Source organism: Lissotriton vulgaris, chromosome 4_1 (assembly GCF_964263255.1).
Source record: "Lissotriton vulgaris chromosome 4_1, aLisVul1.2, whole genome shotgun sequence".
Lineage (NCBI taxonomy): Eukaryota > Metazoa > Chordata > Amphibia > Caudata > Salamandridae > Lissotriton > Lissotriton vulgaris.
The window spans coordinates 1,337,391,164-1,337,413,409 of NC_141691.1; the positions used below are offsets into that span (position 1 = coordinate 1,337,391,164).

At 45.3% G+C, this 22,246-nt stretch overlaps 1 protein-coding gene across 1 annotated transcript; it reads right to left on the minus strand.

Moving 5' to 3' along the window:
• Positions 1 to 259: 259 nt before the first annotated feature.
• LOC147723950 (uncharacterized) lies at positions 260 to 4,161 on the minus strand. The gene is made up of 3 exons (XM_086917962.1): positions 3,984 to 4,161; positions 2,024 to 2,136; positions 260 to 676 (listed from the first exon to the last, which is right to left on the minus strand). Exons 1-3 carry the CDS (start codon positions 4,159 to 4,161, stop codon positions 260 to 262), a joined length of 708 nt encoding a protein of 235 aa, XP_086774088.1.
• Between the last annotated feature and the right edge of the window lie 18,085 nt (positions 4,162 to 22,246).

Below are 22,246 nucleotides of genomic sequence, written 5' to 3' on the forward strand. Positions count from 1 at the left end.
AACAAACGTACAGTTGAGTTAACCCCACCCTGCCTCACCCACAAAACAGTAAAAACGCATATGCTATGTTTAAGTTGAAAATAAATAATTATTTACACCCTAACAAAAATAAACTAACCCACAATACCCGACCCACCCCCTCCCTAACCCCAACCAATGTCCATGAAATGTCCAGAAGAAAAGTTCCAAAACACCAATGCCCAATTCCCACCCCCCCAAAAGTCTTTAAAAAAGGGGGAAAGGGACAGTCTCTCCTCCTCTACTGCCGCTGGCAGTGTCCTTTGGCCAGGTGGTCCCGATGCTCCCTGCGGAGGTCCTTGTCCTTGAGCACGGTTTTCAGTCTCTCCAACTCCTGTTTGAAGTTGGACACCCTGAGGGCCAAGCGGTGCAGACGAGCCTTGCACCTGCTGTGGGGGGCCGCTGATTTTTTTACTGCTTGGTGGTAGCGGGTGGCTGTGGTACCACAGCTCTGTACAGCAGAAAGCTTGCGCTGACTAGATGACCCAGGGTGAGCGGAGGAGGATGCAGCTGTCGTGGATGTTGTAGATGTCGACTGAGACTGCGTGTCCTCATCCTCCTGGGCCACCAGCCACCGATATTTGGCGACAATCGCCTCCAGCTTCCGTTGCCATGCCCGTCTAGCCAGCGCCTTCCGTGTTAGTTTGGAAGGAGCATCTATATGAAGAAAGAAAAACATACTGTAACCAATGCTCTTTAAGATTAACACAAAATAATTCAGCAGAAAGTTGTGTCATTGTAGCACTAGCAACTTGCAAGCACAGTATATAACATTTGTGGCCTGTATCTATCTAACCTCCCACTTCGTTGGCCTCTGCTCTAACATTGTTGGGAGTTTCAGGAATTCTACTAGCACTATATGGACTCACTACATTAGACTCAGACAGTACACCAGTCTTCTTCTTCTTCTCTCTTGTTTAGCGAAATTGGTGCGTAAACTTGTGGAAGCCGGCATAATGCCAGCGCACTCAACTTGCACCCGAATACCATGATCCAGGCATCCATCCATTCAAAGTAAATGTCAACCATTCTCCTTAATGTCTCAACTGGACAAACCTTACTTTTTCTCAAGGAAAAACGACCTTTTTATTTTATTTTGGAAACCGCCAGCCATGTATCCATGCTAGACTCGCATTTGAATTTGAACCAAAGGATATATTGCGCACACATACAGTTTCTGTTACACCCACCCAGGCAGTCCTCTTTCCTTTCTCCTTCCACCCATCCTTGCTTCAGCCTTCATCCGGCCAAGCATCATATTCCCAGCCACCTGTGCCAATATTCAAAAAAACGTATCCTTCTTTGCCAGTCATTACTTTTAACTCGCTGGTCCTTCCTTACACCCTTCTTTTCCTTTTAGTTCATCCCATCCATCAAGTCCATCTCTGATCTGACTTGGCTTCTCAATAAAACTTTCACAGCTGAGTTGAAGTCAAATTTAGAGGAGGCCTTTGGTTACTCGTCTACTCCCGCCGCTAATGCTATTGATAATGAGAAGTCAAGGGTGAATGTCTTCTACCTGGTTGACAAAAACTTAGGGGCATATTATCAAGCACCGGTGTTAAAATTATCGCTGTTTTATCGGCAGGAAACTGCCCATAAAACAGCGATAATGGGCTTGATAACACGCCCTTGTTAATTCCCAGAGAAGCCCATGTTCTTGTGTTAACATGGGCTTCTATGGGAATTAACAAGGGCGTATTATCAAGCCCATTATTGCCATTTTATCGGCAGTTTCCTGCCGATAAAACAGTGATAATTTTAACATCGGTCCTTTATAATATGCCCCCTAGTTCTAAATTTGTAAGTCTTCTTAACAGTAAATTGTACTTGTACTGTACAATATATATATAGAACAACATGGACAAGACCTCCAGCAGGTAAAGGTCGAGGATGATCCCCTATCACCTGGTCGTTGGATGCTACAACATATACACCCCTGCAGAGAGCCCACTCTGCAGTCTGCAATTTCAATAAGTAACGGAATATAATAGCTTTGCTTTCTACTGCCCGCCACTCCCGTGGCATCCCCCACAGCAGTTCCTGATGGCTCTTGCACCGTATTCGACCCTGGAGGGCCCACCTCCGCTATGGCCGTGGCACTGGTGCTTGGCTGTGCTGATGTTCCGCTTAGAAAATACATTTCATAGATGCCATATGTACCACTCCCTATTATGTCTGGGAATGAAAATGTTTTACTAGTACTACATAAACAAATTTACTAATTTGTAACTAGTCTACTCTAAACTACAAATTTCCCTTTCTTCAGGGAAGGGTGTTCTTTTATTTATGCTTAGCCATAACATGTGATGTTACACTTTTCGGCACAACTGGTGAATTCTTGCTTTTTAACAAGCACCATTTTTCTCATAACAGACAGAAGCTTCCCTTCTAAGAACAAGAGCAAGATCATCATCATATCATGTTGGACGGAGTCGTCAACGATTCATCCCCACCAAGACTTTAAGGGCCAGATGTAGGTCGGTCGGTAACGGCCGAAAATCGGTATTTTCGGCCGTTACCGACCGGTTTACAAGATTTGGCATGTAGGGGGCAATATTTTACCGAATCGGTAAAATTACCGATTCGGTAATTTTACCGATTCGGTAAAATAAAACATCGGTAAAATTACCGATTTGAAGCCACCCATATGTAGGTGGGACTCTTCAGAGTCCCAGGAGCCTTAACGAATCGGTATTTTACCATCAAAACCAATTTGATGGTAAAATACCGATTCCGGTGTGCATGCACATGTGTGCATGCACACCTATGTCATGTGACAGGCAGACCTGCCCTTAGGGCAGGTATGCCTGCCACATGGCACCTGTGCCTGTTTTGGGGGTGCCAGAGGGTGTTAAAGTGACACCCCCGCACCCTTGTGAATTCTATAATTACCGATTCGGTAAATACCGAATCGGCAATGCCTAATCATTCCTATGGGCTTCAAAGCCCATAGGAATGAATGGGCATTACCGATTCGGTATTTTCCGAATCGGTAATGAAAGAATTGTTAAGGATTCGGTAACGAATCCAGATGTTGGGCCCTACATACCATTTACCGATTTTGAAATACCGAATCGGTACAATTCGGTATTTTAAAATCGGTACAATGTTTTTTACCTACATCTGGCCCTAAGTTCCAACCAGGTGAAGGCTCTCCTACAATTAATGTGTGAAACCAGCCACTGTTCAGTTTTGAATCCTTCACCGTTTATCTTATATGAAGTTGATTTTAATAAATGTTTTTACTTTTAATAAAGCTTTGAAACTTACATAGACTCTGGTTTTTGGTCATGAGTGAGTGAGCGAAAGAGTTTGCTATTTGCAAGCATGAGTCGGTGGCTCTGAGAGGTCGGGACTCTGACTCCTGAGTCTTATGTTCTGGGTTGTATAATCATTGGGGATCATCGCTGCATTCGGGAGCTAAATAATGACTCTGACGCACTAGCTAGTCAGTAAGGAGATTGAGGTTCAACTTCTGTTATGACTGAGGTATGTGGAAAGTCTAACTGCACCTATTATAATTTATAACCAATGCCCTATTTCATGTCCATTGTTCTGTTTGTGTAGAATAGTCCCTGCAACAATAGTTGCCTCTTATCCAATTAAAAAGTAAACTAGTATCTTATTCTTGGTGTCCTTTGACATTTTATTGTTGGGAATTGTCAAAGCATAAACATTAAGAAGACTTCAATCTACATTATGGACAACCCAGAGAATAGAGCTATTGCTGAATAGAATATGAGTTTTGTTTAACACCTTTTGCCAACTGTGGAAGCTTAGTTAGCTACACAGCAGACTAATAATAATCTAGTAGTACCACAGGGAGTCATAGTAGAGGCAGGATAAGAATTTAGAAACAGTCTACAAGAAGATCAAAGATGATTTAGGAAAAAATAGAATGAGGAACGTTTGGAAAAAATAGGTGCTGTAAAAGATAGGGAAGTATAATTATTAATAATAACAGGAAATCCTACTGGGGCCAGCAGAGGAGCCCTCGGCGGACCTATCCTGGCCTTCCTGGTGTTGTTCCTGCCCCGCTGGCGCCGCTACCTCCTTCTGTGTCCTCTTGCCCCTGGGGGAAGCTGATGTACAACAAGAAAGACACAAACATGGATGATTGTTGTCAACCAAATCAAACATTTCAAAAAAACAATAACAAATTATTTGGGGGAAATAGACAACAATTACACTAAATGTATTGACCCATATCTGATGTGGCCTACTAGGATATAGTATTGCTGGATTCGCGGACCATCTACTTGGAAAGTTATGTAACTCACTAAACCAACTATAAAAAGGTCCTACTAGGACTGGCAGGCAGCACTACGCAGCACGCGAAGTGACAGACACAGTCCGTCATGATCACCACCGCTATCTCTTCTTTGTGGCAGGACTACAAAGGAAGGACTGGACTTGAGTCTCTAATGTTTAGCATTACGCAGTTCTGTAAAGTACACTGATACCTAATCATCACCCATGCCAAATGAGCACAAAATTGAAAACAAGTAAGCATAGTAGCACCGCCAGTGAGCAGGCGAGCACCTGCAATCACAGAAACATTTGAATCATAATTTACCTGCAATGTAATCAGCAGCATTCTTGCTCTTCGGAAAAAAACAAATATTTGCAATATCATAATAACACAGAGCAGGAGAAAACAAAGTAGTGAATAAATAGCTACTACTACTCACCAAGCCCAGGGATCGCCACTCCAAGCAGGTCAAGCAGGTCGTTTTCCCAGTCCCGGATGTCGGACCACCGGTGCGTCGCCTGGTTGTAGGTGCGCCGGACCCCAGACTCCTGATACATGGCCTGGCACACCTTCCCCCATAGCTTGGGATGCTCCTGGAGCCCGTACCCGGCACCGAGCCTGCCGCAACAGTCTTGGGGAGGTTGCACTGGACGAAGAAAATCAGTGCGGCCACCTCCACCGCGCTGAAAATCTCCCGGGCTATTACTGCCTCCCCCTTTAAGCTCCCGCTTGGGAGCCGGGTATGGGGTGCAAGACCCTTCCCCTTCTGGTTCTTCCCGGCTCCCTTTGCCATGATCCTGGACAGGAAAGTTAAATAAAAAATAGGAAAGAATAGGGAAAAAGTCAATAAAATAAAAGAGGTAAAAAAAGTAGTTTTTAAAGTACTGAAAAGTTGAAAAAAACACAAAATATAGATGTAGAAAAATAGACGGATAGATAATGAGTAACAAAGATCAAAAAAAAATTCAAAGAAACAAAGGATATGAAAGATTAGGGGAGGATTGAAAAAGCATGCCCAGAACCATAGCAATGAATTAAAAACAAGATGGCCACGCCTATTGCGACCACGTGGGTAGGTTTGCGCGATATTTTCCCTGCGAGCATGCAAAAACGCACGCAAACACGTAATTGCGCCCGCACGTAGGAAATGCCCAATGTGAGCATGCAACGAGTGCCCGGGAACAGCAATACGCAACGCGAAAACTGAAAACAAGATGGCCGCGCCCATGTACGACCGCATGGGTAACTTCGCGGTCGGCGCGCTGAAAAAAAACCTGCGAACACGCAAAGCGCCCAGCGAAAACACAAAAATTAAAAAATCCGCAAATTTGCACAAATTTGCGGATTATGCGGACTGCGAATTCGCTTTCGCACAAATTTGCGTACCTCAAATTCGGATATTTTGCCCATTCTTACCTTAGACACTATGGAACCACAAAGGCATACGGCCAGTAATTAAAGGTAAGAATTTGAAAGCTCCCTTAATTATATGGAGAGCGATTTTGTGGCAGTTCCTGGGGTAGGGAATCGGAATGTCAGTTAATATATCCCCTTAGAAGTCATGTGTTATTGAATTCCTCGTGTAATTTGAAGTTTAACGCATGTCTTAGTATTAAGGGGTTCCGTCTATAAAAGGGACAATAAAGTATTTTCTCTGATTCCTGCACTAGCCGCATTGTCTCAGACAAAATCAGGGTTGGAGCAACTGAGAGACGCCGCATTGATGGACTTTTTAGTTGCATGTTTCAGAATTTGTTTTCTAAACAGCAGGCCATCCGGCGTCAAGGTCCACTTCTGAATCTGTGGCCGAAGGCAGTCACTTTCCCTCACAGCTGTTACCGATACCAGCATCCGTATCATCATCCTCACCTGCACCAGGCCCAACCATAATTTTGTCAGAAGCGGATTAGCTAAATCGTCAAGGGTTTGCTTGTTCCAGTGATGCAAAGGCCACAGATGAAACGCAAAGTGGAGCACCCCTGGAGAACCTTGAGTCGATGGTGCAGGCCTATCTGGATGACCCAACAGAGGTCTTCGTTAATCAGAACCTGGTGCTGTATTGGTATGGGAAAAGGCCTCTATGGCCAGTGATCACCAACCTGGCTTTAAATTATTTGTCTTGCCCACTCGCAAGAGTGTCTTCTGAACGTGTTTTCAGTGCTGCTGGTGCCATTGTAACTTCAAAAAGGACCTGCCTCTCGCCCAAAAATGTGGAGAGGTTAACAATGATCAAGATGAATCAGCAATTCATACCACCAGATTACAAAATACGTGAATGCACGCAGGAAGAAGAGGACACTGACTTAGGTGACGGAAGTTCTTTTCTTTTACCTGACCTACTCCCGTCTCAATTCACAGAGTAGACTCCCCCTATCCATTTCCCTCAAGGCAGATGGCTGGATTATGCAGAATGAAGAAACTGATGGTTCGTAGACGAGTCCCCTCAAAAGAAGTGGGACTGGACTTACTGACTATATTCTGATTGCTGACAGTTACTTCTGAAATTGATTGACACACACGAGAGGCTGCCCTGTGGGACTCCACTTTAAGAACAACAAGATGCGGACAAAAAGTGGAACAGGTAACGAATAATGAGATGGCATGCACTGCAGTGGACAGCACTGGCTGTCTGGCTCTGATAAAATCAATTGCTGTTTGTTTGTTGTGCATGAAATGAAACATCATATGTCTTCTGTTATTATTTAATCTTTTACACACTAAATGTAACTCAAGTCTACTCTGTGTTTTTTTACCTTGTTTAATTCAAATTCTTTTACTACAGGGGCCACTACGTTGCATTTTTTAACATGCAAAATGTCCTTGGACTCACTGTGTGTGTAGACTGCGACTGCATGAACAACATTGAGTTTGCCAATTTACCATGATGATGATGATTCTTGATGATCAAAGTTACATAATATCTTTTTTCTTAACAGTCACTCACTGGAATGGATGGATCATCATCGCCGGTTTACGGTAGAACTATGGCCATATTATGAGTGGCAAACAGGTAACCCAATCAACAACAACTACAGCAGAACTACATATCTGTCTAGTCATGGTATAGAGTGGTCAAGTCAGTGCAGTATTGTTATGCCAGAGTCCAGACAGCAGTTCATGAAAAATTGCGGCTATGTGGCTTGCTGCATACAGTTAGATATGCTTTGTCTGTCTGTGTCAAAGAGGTATACTACATCAGGTTGCTTCACTCATTGGTGCCTGCCTTGACCGTCTACATGGCCCTGGCCTGCTGTGTGCTAATTACTATCCTTGAAAAGGAGACTCAGAGTACGCACTTTAGAAATGATGATGCTTGTATGTAATACTGTCACCTCTGAAACTGAAAGAGTTATTTTTGCACTACAGCACACCCTACCTTATATTTCTTTCTCCATGGTGTTTTAATTTCAATTCCTGTTTTTCCATCAACAATTACAGGCCGGCTTTTACCCTGTGCGATGGGAAAAATGATTAACTCAGGCTTACCATTAGCGATCCGCAATTCCGCATCCGCCAGGCAGGCAGTGAACAGTGTGTCTGGTCACCAAGATTGATCGACGGAGTGTCAGATGGAATGGAGGAGTACCGCGAAGAAGAGGAATGGCTGGATGCATGCAACTTCCCAAATTGAATAGGACAACTACAACATACAGTTACAGTATCCTCTTCACGTCTCCTTATCTTTTAAATATTGTTATTGTTGTGAACTTCTATGAGTGTGACTCTGTGCATTTGTTTGCTCTCTGCTTCAAATTCATCCCTCCAGCTATTTGATAAGTTTTTCCTTGCTATTTTTAAAACTAATTCAATGTACTACTAAGTGTTTATTCTCTCTGAGGGCAGATAGGCAAGTGAAATTGCGTAATTACTGAAGCCTGGTACTGTCACATTGTTTCTTCATAGTTAGTAAGTTGTAGTACTACTTTTCAGTAACCTAACCATCCATTTAGCAAGCAACTTCATGCATGCAGTAGTGCAAGCACTTCCTTTATGTCCCTTAAAAGATTTATAGATATCTTCGTATTCAACGATTTTGTTTTCTTCATTTGTTGTTTGTCAATGCTGTGTTTTTTTCCTCTCTCCACAAAACTTTCCCAAAAACCCCCATTCCCATCCAATTTTCAAACCCTAACCATCTTACCCCGGGCTGTGTGGTTTTCATTGAGGTGTGACTAAATGACAACAATAATTCCACACACTTGCTGGGGAGGATAAGGACAAAGCAACAGAAAATAAATTTCAAGGATGGTGAAGGAATCCGAGGATATGTTCTTACTGTGTACTGACTATCTATCATACTGTTCTAATGCTACGCTCGGGCCACTCAATGTTTCATTTCCTTTTTTTTCATATGCTGCTACTGCTAGTGTGTACTTTACCACTACTACTACCACCACCACAACGATAATATTTCATCTGTCCAGGATTCAACCTTAATCACCATTTGCCATGCACCCAGCCCTGTGCCCTGCCCTATTCTCAAACACGAATCACAGGTAAGATAAGAATTTTGGGGGAGGAAGAATAGTGAAGTAGGAGTAGAGGAGAGACTAATGGTAGTACTAGTAAAGTAGTAGGACAATTGAACTCACTAACTTTGTCAGTGACACTTTTCTAAACATTTGGGCGATTAGACAATTTGAATCAACCAGACAGTTAAGTGTCAGGAAAACAAACGTACAGTTGAGTTAACCCCACCCTGCCTCACCCACAAAACAGTAAAAACGCATATGCTATGTTTAAGTTGAAAATAAATAATTATTTACACCCTAACAAAAATAAACTAACCCACAATACCCGACCCACCCCCTCCCTAACCCCAACCAATGTCCATGAAATGTCCAGAAGAAAAGTTCCAAAACCCCAATGCCCAATTCCCACCCCCCCAAAAGTCTTTAAAAAATGGGCAAGGGACAGTCTCTCCTCCTCTACTGCCGCTGGCGGTGTCCTTTGGCCAGGTGGTCCCGATGCTCCCTCCGGAGGTCCTTGTCCTTGAGCACGGTTTTCAGTCTCTCCACCTCCTGTTTGAAGTTGGACACCCTGAGGGTCAAGCGGTGCAGACGAGCCTTGCAACTGCTGTGGGGGCAGCTGATTTTTTTGCTGCTTGGTGGTAGCGGGTGGCTGTGGTACCACAGCTCTGTACAGCAGAAAGCTTGCGCTGACTAGATGACCCAGGGTGAGCGGAGGAGGATGCTGCTGTCGTGGATGTTATAGATGTCGACTGAGACTGCGTGTCCTCATCCTCCTGGGCCACCAGCCGCCGATATTTGGCGACAATCGCCTCCAGCTTCCGTTGCCATGCCCGTCTAGCCAGCGCCTTCCGTGTTAGTTTGGAAGGAGCATCTATATGAAGAAAGAAAAACATACTGTAACCAATGCTCTTTAATATTAACACAAAATAATTCAGCAGAAAGTTGTGTCATTGTAGCACTAGCAACTTGTAAGCACAGTATATAACATTTGTGGCCTGTATCTATCTAACCTCCCACTTCGTTGGCCTCTGCTCTAACATTAGTGGGAGTTTCAGGAATTCTACTAGCACTATATGGACTCACTACATTAGACTCAGACAGTACACCAGTCTTCTTCTTCTTCTCTCTTGTTTAGCGAAATTGGTGCGTAAACTTGTGGAAGCCGGCATAATGCCAGCGCACTCAACTTGCACCAGAATACCATGATCCAGGCATCCATCCATTCAAAGTAAATGTCAATCATTCTCCTTAATGTCTCAACTGGACAAACCTTACTTTTTCTCATGAAAAAACGACCTTTTTATTTTATTTTAGAAACCGCCAGCCATGTATCCATGCTAGACTCGCATTTGAATTTGAACCAAAGGATATATTGCGCACACATACAGTTTCTGTTACACCCACCCAGGCAGTCCTCTTTCCTTTCTCCTTCCACCCATCCTTGCTTCAGCCTTCATCCGGCCAAGCATCATATTCCCAGCCACCTGTGCCAATATTCAAAAAAACGTATCCTTCTTTGCCAGTCATTACTTTTAACTCGCTCGTCCTTCCTTACACCCTTCTTTTCCTTTTAGTTCATCCCATCCATCAAGTCCATCTCTGATCTGACTTGGCTTCTCAATAAAACTTTCACAGCTGAGTTGAAGCCAAATTTAGAGGAGGCCTTTGGTTACTCGTCAACTCCCGCCGCTAATGCTATTGATAATGAGAAGTCAAGGGTGAATGTCTTCTACCTGGTTGACAAAAACTTAGGGGCATATTATCAAGCACCGGTGTTAAAATTATCGCTGTTTTATCGGCAGGAAACTGCCGATAAAATAGCGATAATGGGCTTGATAACACGCCCTTGTTAATTCCCAGAGAAGCCCATGTTCTTGTGTTAACATGGGCTTCTATGGGAATTAACAAGGGCGTATTATCAAGCCCATTATTGCCATTTTATCGGCAGTTTCCTGCCGATAAAACAGTGATAATTTTAACATCGGTCCTTTATAATATGCCCCCTAGTTCTAAATTTGTAAGTCTTCTTAACAGTAAATTGTACTTGTACTGTACAATATATATATAGAACAACATGGACAAGACCTCCAGCAGGTACAGGTCAAGGATGATCCCCTATCACCTGGTCGTTGGATGCTACAACATATACACCCCTACAGAGAGCCCACTCTGCAGTCTGCAATTTCAATAAGTAACGGAATATAATAGCTTTGCTTTCTACTGCCCGCCACTCCCGTGGCATCCCCCACAGCAGTTCCTGATGGCTCTTGCACCGTATTCGAGCCTGGAGGGCCCACCTCCGCTATGGCCCTGGCACTGGTGCTTGGCTGTGCTGATGTTCCGCTTAGAAAATACATTTCATATTTTTAGATGCCATATGTACCACTCCCTATTATGTCTGGGAATGAAAATGTTTTACTAGTACTACATAAACAAATTTACTAATTTGTGACTAGTCTACTCTAAACTACAAATTTCCCTTTCTTCAGGGAAGGGTGTTTTTTTATTTATGCTTAGCCATAACATGTGATGTTACACTTTTTGGCACAACTGGTGAATTCTTGCTTTTTAACAAACACCATTTTTCTCATAACAGACAGAAGCTTCCCTTCTAAGAACAAGAGCAAGATCATCATCATATCATGTTGGACGGAGTCGTCAACGATTCATCCCCACCAAGACTTTAAGGGCCAGATGTAGGTTGGTCGGTAACGGCCAAAAATCGGTATTTTCGGCCGTTACCGACCGGTTTACAAGATTTGGCATGTAGGGGGCAATATTTTACCAAATCGGTAAAATTACCGATTCGGTAATTTTACCGATTCGGTAAAATAAAACATCGGTAAAATTACCGATTTGAAGCCACCCATATGTAGGTGGGACTCTTCAGAGTCCCAGGAGCCTTAACAAATCGGTATTTTACCATCAAAACCAATTTGATGGTAAAATACCGATTCCGGTGTGCATGCACATGTGTGCATGCACACCTTTGTCATGTGACAGGCAGACCTGCCCTTAGGGCAGGTATGCCTGCCACATGGCACCTGTGCCTGTTTTGGGGGTGCCAGAGGGTGTCAAAATGACACCCCCTGCACCCTTGTGAATTCTTTAATTACCGATTTGGTAAATACCGAATCGGTAATGCCTAATCATTCCTATGGGCTTCAAAGCCCATAAGAATGAATGGGCATTACCGATTCGGTATTTACCGAATCGATAATTAAAGAATTGTTAAGGATTCAGTAACGAATCCAGATGTTGGGCCCTACATACCATTTACCGATTTTGAAATACCGAATCGGTACAATTCGGTATTTTAAAATCGGTAAATGTTTTTTACCTACATCTGGCCCTAAGTTCCAACCAGGTGAGGGCTCTCCTACAATTAATGTGTGAAACCAGCCACTGTTCAGTCTTGAATCCTTCACCGTTTATTTTATATGAAGTTGATTTTAATAAATGTTTTTACTTTTAATAAAGCTTTGAAACTTACATAGACTCTGGTTTTTGGTCATGAGTGAGTGAGCAAAAGAGTTTGCTATTTGCAAGCATGAGTCCGTGGCTCTGAGAGGTCGGGACTCTGACTCCTGAGTCTTATGTTCTGGGTTGTATATCAATGGGGATCATCGCTGCATTCGGGAGCTAAATAATGACTCTGACGCACTAGCTAGTCAGTAAGGAGATTGGGGTTCAACTTCTGTTATGACTGAGGTATGTGGAAAGTCTAACTGCACCTATTATAATTTATAACCAATGCCCTATTTCATGTCCATTGTTCTGTTTGTGTAGAATAGTCCCTGCAACAGTAGTTGCCTCCTATCCAATTAAAAAGTAAACTAGTATCTTATTCTTGGTGTCCTTTGACATTTTATTGTTGGGAATTGTCAAAGCATAAACATTTAGAAGACTTCAATCTACATTGTGGACAACCCAGAGAATAGAGCTATTGCTGAATAGAATAGGAGTTTTGTTTAACACCTTTTGCAACTGTGGAAGCTTAGTTAGCTACACAGCAGACTAATAATAATCTAGTAGTACCACAGGGAGTCATAGTAGAGGCAGGATAAGAATTTAGAAACAGTCTACAAGAAGATCAAAGATGATTTAGGAAAAAATAGAATGAGGAACGTTTGGAAAAAATAGGTGCTGTAAAAGATAGGGAAGTATAATTATTAATAATAACAGGAAATCCTACTGGGGCCAGCAGAGGAGCCCTCGGCGGACCTATCCTGGCCTTCCTGGTGTTGTTCCTGCCCCGCTGGCGCCGCTACCTCCTCCTGTGTCCTCTTGCCCCTGGGGGAAGCTGATGAACAACAAGAAAGACACAAACATGGATGATTGTTGTCAACCAAATCAAACATTTCAAAAAAACAATAACAAATTATTTGGGGGAAATAGACAACAATTACACTAAATGTATTGACCCATATCTGATGTGGTCTACTAGGATATAGTATTGCTGGATTCGCGGACCATCTACTTGGAAATTTATGTAACTCACTAAACCAACTATAAAAAGGTCCTACTAGGACTGGCAGGCAGCACTACGCAGCACGCGAAGTGACAGACACAGTCCGTCATGATCACCACCGCTATCTCTTCTTTGTGGCAGGACTACAAAGGAAGGACTGGACTTGAGTCTCTAATGTTTAGCATTACGCAGTTCTGTAAAGTACACTGATATCTAATCATCACCCATGCCAAATGAGCATAAAATTGAAAACAAGTAAGCATAGTAGCACCGCCAGTGAGCAGGCGAGCACCTGCAATCACAGAAACATTTGAATCATAATTTACCTGCAATGTAATCAGCAGCATTCTTGCTCTTCGGAAAAAACAAATATTTGCAATATCATAATAACACAGAGCAGGAGAAAACAAAGTAGTGAATAAATAGCTACTACTACTCACCAAGCCCAGGGATCGCCACTCCAAGCAGGTCAAGCAGGTTGTGTTCCCAGTCCAGGATGTCGGACCACCGGTGCGTCGCCTGGTTGTAGGTGCGCTGGACCCCAGACTCCTGATACATGGCCTGGCACACCTTCCCCCATAGCTTGGGATGCTCCTGGAGCCCGTACCTGGCACCGAGCCTGCCGCGACAGTCTTGGGGAGGTTGCACTGGACGAAGAAAATCAGTGCGGCGACCTCCACCGCGCTGAAAATCTCCCGGGTTATTACTGCCTCCCCCTTTAAGCTCCCGCTTGGGAGCCGGGTACGGGGTGCAGGACCCTTCCCCTTCTGGTTCTTCCCGGCTCCCTTTGCCATGATCCTGGACAGGAAAGTTAAATAAAAAATAGGAAAGAATAGGGAAAAAGTCAATAAAATAAAAGAGGTAAAAAAAGTAGTTTTTAAAGTACTGAAAAGTTGAAAAAAACACAAAATATAGATGTAGAAAAATAGACTGATAGATAATGAGTAACAAAGATCAAAAAAAAAATCAAAGAAACAAAGGATATGAAAGATTAGGGGAGGATTGAAAAAGCATGCCCAGAACCATAGCAATGAATGAAAAACAAGATGGCCACGCCTATTGCGACCACGTGGGTAGGTTTGCGCGATATTTTCTCTGCGAGTATGCAAAAACGCACGCAAACACGTAATTGCGCCCGCACGTAGGAAATGCCCAATGCGAGCATGCAACGAGTGCCCGGGAACAGAAATACGCAACGCGAACACTGAAAACAAGATGGCCGCGCCCATGTACGACCGCATGGGTAACTTCGCGGTCGGCGCGCTGAAAAAAAACCTGCGAACAAGCAAAACGCCCAGCGAAAACACAAAAATTTAAAAATCCGCAAATTTGCACAAATTTGCGGATTATGCGGACTGCGAATTCGCTTTCGCACAAATTTGCGTACCTCAAATTCGGAAATTTTGCCCATTCTTACCTTAGACACTATGGAACCACAAAGGCATACGGCCAGTAATTAAAGGTAATAATTTGAAAGCTCCCTTAATTATATGGAGAGCGATTTTGTGGCAGTTCCTGGGGTAGGGAATCGGAATGTCAGTTAATATATCCCCTTAGAAGTCATGTGTTATTGAATTCCTCGTGTAATTTGAAGTTTAACGCATGTCTTAGTATTAAGGGGTTCCATCTATAAAAGGGACAACAAAGTATTTTCTCTGATTCCTGCACTAGCCGCATTGTCTCAGACAAAATCAGGGTTGGAGCAACTGAGAGACGCCGCATTGATGGACTTTTTAGTTGCATGTTTCAGCATTTGTTTTCTAAACTGAAACAAAATCAATGAATACTCAAAAAAAACAAAAACGCATTGGTTTACTTTTCCAGTGCGAGTTTTCATCTGACCTCGACGAGGCGGGTGAGTCCAAACAGAAAGATCAGATATAAGAGGGTCTCCTGGAAATTGCACACCATTTCCACTCTTCTTCATTAACTTCATAAAATCAGTCACCGGAGGTTGACAAAACATCATAAGAGAGGTGAGGTTTATATATAAAATTTTCTGGGATCTAAAGTAAGCTATTATTGTAAAAGAAATACCAACAATTTAGGGTTAACATTGAACACCCTATTTATTTCCTCTTTGTTTCTTCTATTTTTGGAACCAGAACTAGATGCAGGTCTCTTATAAAGGGAGTGGAAGTATACCGACCTGACAGCCATAAGAAGTAGAAGGGTGAGGAGAAAAAAAGTTCTGAGGATCCATTATCTAAGGGTGCGTCTTTCACAAACAGCACAGGTAATGGGATATGTGAGATGCACATATGTCATATAAAGAGTAATATATGGCAAAATAACAGGATGATGAAAGCCTGACTCAGTGGACTATACTTTGTTTTGTCTTCCCAGTGCTGGACAAACTACAATCCATATGGTTTTAAATGAATTTGTATGAAAGTGATAATGGAGATTTGGTTGTTGGTCACTAAGACAATATGGTGAGTGTATCACAGACATTAAGGTAGAAGAGATATAGTGGTCTGAATGATAATGTTTGGGGGTATGGTTTCCTCTCGGGTTACAGGGAGAGGTCTCTCTGATGCCTGCGGATTGAGATACATCGCATAGGATTTGTTGTACAAATTATATGAACAAAATGATAAACAGGATGTGAAGTGTAGGAGAGTGCAGTAATCAATAACAACATAATGCCTGGGTTTGGTCCTTCTATTCATCACCTAGATAACCAAGAGATGAGGGCTAACTGAAATTATGGCGTATATATTATGAACTATTGTTGTTTAATGTTAAATATATATGTTTTTGGTAAATTATTAAATTTTGAGTATACATATATTTCTTTTAGATGGAGGAGTAAAATCCCGTAATTGTTGAGTCCTGAAGAAGGTGGTCGTTGATTTTCTGTTTGTACCACCGAAACGCGTTGACGCTATATTTTTTATAAGAAATCCAACAAGGAGTAACCACAAGGATAAGAGCAGGGCTCTCACCAGGTTTCCCCCTCAAGTAAAATACTGTTGGACCTTTTCAGACAACGGAATTCATATCTGTGTCCATAGGGTTTCCTCATGTAATTAGATTTTTATGTTTTTGTTTTTTATGGTATAATTTATATGCTTTTGTATTGAATCTTTATGCTGGGTTTTTAACTAATGCACTACAAGGAGCTGAATTGACTTTGACTCCCTAAGATGGAGAAGTGCTCCTCTTGTTTTAAAATATTGATATTTGTATTTTAATAAAACTATAGTTTTGTACGCGCTATATCTGAATCCAAGGGATTTATTGTTTGACTCCTTTTGAATCTTAAGGGGGCCACTTTTAAGGAAAATTAATGCTCTAATAGTATGATGGGGAAGTGAATTATGAGATGTTTATCAGACGGATGTAAGGGTAGCAGTACATGTGTATAAAGCTCTAGGGGAGTCTTGTGTTTTTTCACTTCACTTGGTCAAGCCTTTCTGTCAGCTGATCGAGCTGGGAGTTGGTTGTGCATAAGCTGCCTTTTACATCCAGGAGGAGCATCTGTAGATCATATTTGTGGGATGCTCCGCAGTCCTTTTGCTTAGCCTGCTCTTCCGCCTCTGGCACAGTCTAGTGTGTTGCTTACTTTCACATTTCAGTTTGGGCTGTGTGCTGTCTGTCTTTCCCATATTGATGCAGGGGGGGCTAAGCCAGGGCACCCGAAGGATTAGTCCAGTGCTCCCAGCGGCAGGGAAGTAACTGGCCAAGGTCCTCCCCACACCCAGTAGGCACCCCTCTCCATCAGTAGTGGTGTGCAGCCCAGGTCCGATCCATATGGGTGATATCAGTGGGAGGATGGATGGGGAGGGGGGCCCAAAGCACAAGCTGAGCCTCCCAGGCCATACAAAGACCCAGCCCCGGTTGGGGTGCATCAGTCCCAATCAAACTATCGGTAGGCCTGTCTTCAGCCCAAAAGCATTAGATGCATGTCAGCCGCAGTAGAACACAGAGGCCTATGCAGGTATGTCCCAGCACCTCTACTGGCCACCAGTCACAGCCTATTACTTCCCTCCTGGTGTGGCTTGCAGGGCTGGCCCGCCGCAGGTGGGGTGAGGGATGCGCTGGGTGGAACTTCACCACTGCAGAGGGGCCTCAGGCCCTAAGGCACTGCCCCCACAAGGCCCACACGAAGGGCAGGTGTTGTGTCGCGTACCGGCCCTGTCCCAGGGTCAGTACTGACACCGGTAGGGCTATTATTAATGGCACGCTTAGGGGGCCATTAATAATAGCCCCACCGGTTCTACACTAGCCCAAACTGGCGTACTTGTGTGCGAGCCTGTTTTTAGTAACTCCTGCTCATGTGACCTATACGCTTCTTGAGCTCTTCCTCAACCAGGGGACGCAGGTGGAAGGCTATTCGCCGATGCCGTAGGGCCACTGGCTGGATGGTAGTGTCAATGTGAAGCTGGACCTCTTTGCCTCAAAACTTCCCGATTCCTTTGAAGTCTTCTGCAAAGTCTGTTAGAAGTCTGCTAGAAGTAGACTCCTGATGGACCCCAAAGGCAAATGTTACGACACCTAGATCTTCAGCAGCTCGGCACCCTAACAGCATCCCTTGACCGTCTTCAGTGACAAAGACGTTGGTGGTGATTGTCTGTGCACCCTGTGATATGGTTCTTCTGAATTTCCCACATATTTTTAGGGAGGTGTCTTGACCATAGGCAAGCACGGTGATGGCAGAGGGATACAGCACCAGCGGTGGGTTCAAGGTTTGGTGTAGGGCAGATGCCATGATGTTGATGGTGGCGCCCGTGTCCACTACTGCCATGACGTCTTGGGAGCCCACGCGAATGGTGCACTGGGATAGGCGCCGCGCCTTTCGAGTTGTGGTGCCAATCATGTGCACTTTATGCACTACCCTCTCTTCTTCCTCATCATCATCCATGTCGCTTTGCCCTCTGTCTCCTTCCGGTACGGTGTTGACCACCTGTCTGGGCATGCGATACTTCTTGGACATACAGACTTTCTCAAAGTGGTTGAAGTGTCCACACCCCAAAGACCTCTTGCCTTTGGCCTGACACTCAGTGGCCTGAAGGGGTGGCCCTCCACAATATCCACAGGATTTGGATTGTCTGGAGGTTGACGTTCCGGGTCCCTTCTTGACCCACCTCAACGGGGGTTTCGTCGTCACAAAGTTTACAGGTTCTGACTTGACGGGTGCCTGGAGAGCTGCTTCCATGTGCGCGGCCCACACCTTTGACAACTCCTTGGTGCGCCCCACGGCCAGTATGTTGGCAAGGGACTTCCCAGTCTCCTTCAATATTCACTCACGGAGCTTGGCAGATGCGCAGCCCTGAATGACTTGTCCTCTAATTTACTCTGTTGCATCTGCGAACCCACACTTGGACGCCAGGTTCTTGAGCCGGGCATGATAGGTGTCCAGCGATTCTTCGGGTAGTTGCCTCGTCTGCCTGAATATGAATCTTTCATAGTCTTGGTTGGCCATGGGCTCTAAGTGTCCATTAAGGGCATTTATCAATGTGTGGTGAATCTTCGGCGTGACTTCCACCAGAATTTTTGCGATGTTATGAATGTCTTTGCCCCCGAGATGAAGCAACATGGACCTCTTCCGGTCCTTGTGGACTTTTGTAGCTTTGAAGAATATGAGTAGGCGATCTACCCAGTCTTTCCACTTGGGGGCGAGTGATGAGGGCGACCCCTCCACTATGAAAGGCTCTATTGGGGGTATAGTGAACATATTGGTGCTTTGAAGGAGGCATTTGTCACTTCTGAGGTCTTCCTTGCCATCCCTCCAGCTCTTCCTGATCTCCGCTGCACCGGGGCCTCGCTTGTACTAGGCTTGGGGGTGAGCGTTCCCTACCAGGTCTGCAGACTGGTTGTTCAATTTGCCCCCTACCGTGAACTGTCAGGGCCCCACCTCTGTGGGTATTCTGTGAAACAACTTGTTTGTGCTAATGCTTGTTGACTACAGTGTGGTTACAGCAGTGCTTGTTTATTATAATTTTTTTGTGTTTACTGGTTCTTTGTCCAGTTGGCTGCTGTTGAGGCCTGTGTATCCCTTGAGAAAGGACCAAGGTGGGTGCTGCCTCTGTGAGGATCTCTGGCACTCCTTGCCTGTGCACCCCTGTGCCTGGACTGTGATTTGGGTCTTCATGTCTTCTCCCTCCACACGCACTGAGATGCGGTTGTAACTCCCAGCAGGGCTGCAGATTCACTCACCCAGGCCTGTAGATACCGGCAGCCGGAGCATGCCCTGCTGCCTCGCAGTCAGGGGCCAGCAGCGGGAGTTTGCGCGTCCTGCTAGGCCGGGCACCACGTGGCCTGCAGGCCGACACGTGGCAGACAGCAGTCAGTGGAGCAGGGAAGCGTCGCGCGGCTCACCTCGAGGCCCTGCAGACGTCGCCGGTTTCCACAAAGAATCCTCCAGCCTCAGGGCACTCCACACAAGTCGCTGCAGAGATAGGGCGCAGCGTGCCGCAAGCCAGGGCACGAGCGCTGCGAGCCAATGGCAGTGCCTCCGGCCGCCTCACCTCACATCCACCCGCAGCGAGGGCACGCCCACCCTCATCGCCAGCTGTTATGTCATGTACCGGCCCTGTCCCAGGGTCAGTACCGACACCGGTGGGGCTATTAGTAATGGCAAGCTTAGGGGGCACTGAAATAATGACACGGAGCCGGTGATGTGGTTTACTGGGTCTCGCTGCACTAGCCCAAACTGGCGTACGTGCGTGTGAGCCTGTTTTTATTTTCTCCTACTCACGTGACCTATACGCTCTAAGCTTGTGACATCACAGGTGCAACACTACAGGCAGGGATCTGGCATCTGCACTAAGGGCCCGGTCAGCACCAAATCGCGGCCTCCGCAGCAGCAGCTTCGCCGCCCTGCACTGCCCCCCACCGCCATGCATCTTCACCAAACTGCTCACCTGGGGGAGAGAGTCAAGAGAGTCCTGCCATCCCCTGCCAGTGCCGGGCACCCGTGCCCAGCACCTTGTCCGCTCACACCAGCTGGTACACAGGCCTGTGCCGCTCTCGCAGCCGCAGTCATCAGCCCTCCTTCCCCTTCAGATGTCTCGTCCGTGCGGGGGCTCCGGAGCCTGGCAGATCACTAAGCATGTGCAAGGCCCACTAGGCCAGCACCCTCTGCAGCCATGTAGGAAGGGACTCCAATCACCCTGGCCTCGCAGCCGCAGCACCACACGCTCTCTCGATTACTATGCCAGGATGTCCCGAAGCGTGACAGCCCCCCTTGGGGTGTGCGAGGTCTGCCAGGCCCGGGATGCAGTTCCACAGGGCCACAACGGCAGCCACGTCGCAGGGCGAGTCCACGGCGGTCTCAGCCGATAAAGTTGCACAGTTGCGTGTGCCTCGGGCCCAGGAATCGATTTTGTGCGGGGAAGGTTGTCCAGCGCCTCGCAGTTTATAGGATGTTGACGGAATTTTGGCCTGGCCGGCAGAATCCACTCAAGGTGCAGTCATCTTGCAGCCGGCTAAGCCACATCCCCTAATAGGGAGAGTTGCTGTGATAAAAATGATGATTCTCCCTCTCTTTCTTTTTATTTTTTCAAATGTACTAATTAAAGTCCCCCAAGAATTTGTTTGTGAGATAGATCAAATGCTGTGGAAATGTGTCTGGTCAGGCAAGAAACCTCGCACAAAACTAGAACCTGTACAACTATCTATTCAAAAAGGTGGCTTTGCACTCCCCATTTAAAAAAACCATAACCAGACAACATTTATTGATTGATGCACAAGATCAATGTCAAGATGCAATTCTGTATGCAACTTTTATCTTAAACAGATGCCCAGTGTAGTCCAGGCGTTTGCAGATAGGCTCCTGCTCGGGCGGTGACGTGTTATTCATAAAGTCACCCCATGCCCTATCAAATGCCAGCCGCCCGGCCCCCCCTCGCATTTAGTCTCCTGATTGGGCGCTATTATTTCCTGTTGCGGCAAACGAAAAGAGCAGGTAGAAGTTACTTTCACCACCACGTTGCAGAGGAAACGTGATGCGACGCGGGACTGGAGGAGATGCCTGGTAAGTTTTATTCATTCATTAAATTAACTGTCCCCCACCTCCCTCCACGCGCGCACCCTCCCAGAGTCATGCCGGCCACGCCTAAGTGTCTTCTCTGCTGGTCACGGTCACGCGCGTGGAAGCCTGATTGGGTCTGGCTCGGTGTTATCTCTGATGTCCTCTAGACTGTCCGGCCTCATCATGTATCTAAAAATCTCTTTTCTTGATTAACAACTTCCGTTTCCAGACAACTCACTGCAAGTTTGTCAGAACAAATCAGCTGCGGGGCTGCGGCGCAAATGGACGGCATTTTTTTTTATTACATTAGTCAGTTAATGAATGTGTGCAGTGTGCTACTAAATGTCCTTTTGTAAATCATTTCACACTAGTTTCTGTTGCTGACACATGGCTTAGTTTTCCCAGATTCTGAAGTGCGAAGCACATTCAAACAGCCGCCTGACAATGAAGGGCTTGAAGCAATGTAGCGTGATGATAACAATCTTTTCAGGGGCAGACTCATAAAAGTACCTCCTGCTGGCAACCTGATAGCGATGCTCGCACAATTCATTTATTATGCTAAGGATTGAGGCAACCCACCCATCAAAGGAGGCCATCAGGCTGACTGTGAAGTATGAACCACGGACCCCGGTGGCCTCAGGAATGGTTGTCCTCAGTCCAGCATGCAATCACCAATCAGGGTATGAGCCTGGCGTGGCATTGGTTACACGTATAACAGAAGTCCACGATTGCTGGCGGCAACTAGGCCCACCTGTTGCCTTAGTGAAGTAAGTTGCTGTGCCTAATTCTCTTCATTATACTTAGATCACTATGCTTTTAAAAGCAGGGTCATCTGGAGCTGCCTGGGGCCGTGTAACTGAGATATATGCAGTCATGCAGTCTGCCTCAGTAGTTTTCTGCGCACTAATTGTATGCCCTGATGACTTAGAGACACTGATTGTGGTTCCACTAAACTTGCAGGTAGCAGGCAGCGTGGCGAACCCCGGGCGCTACGCCATTCAGCTGTTAATGATTTTTAGCAGTGTGAGCTAAAAGTCTTTTTGAAATAATAT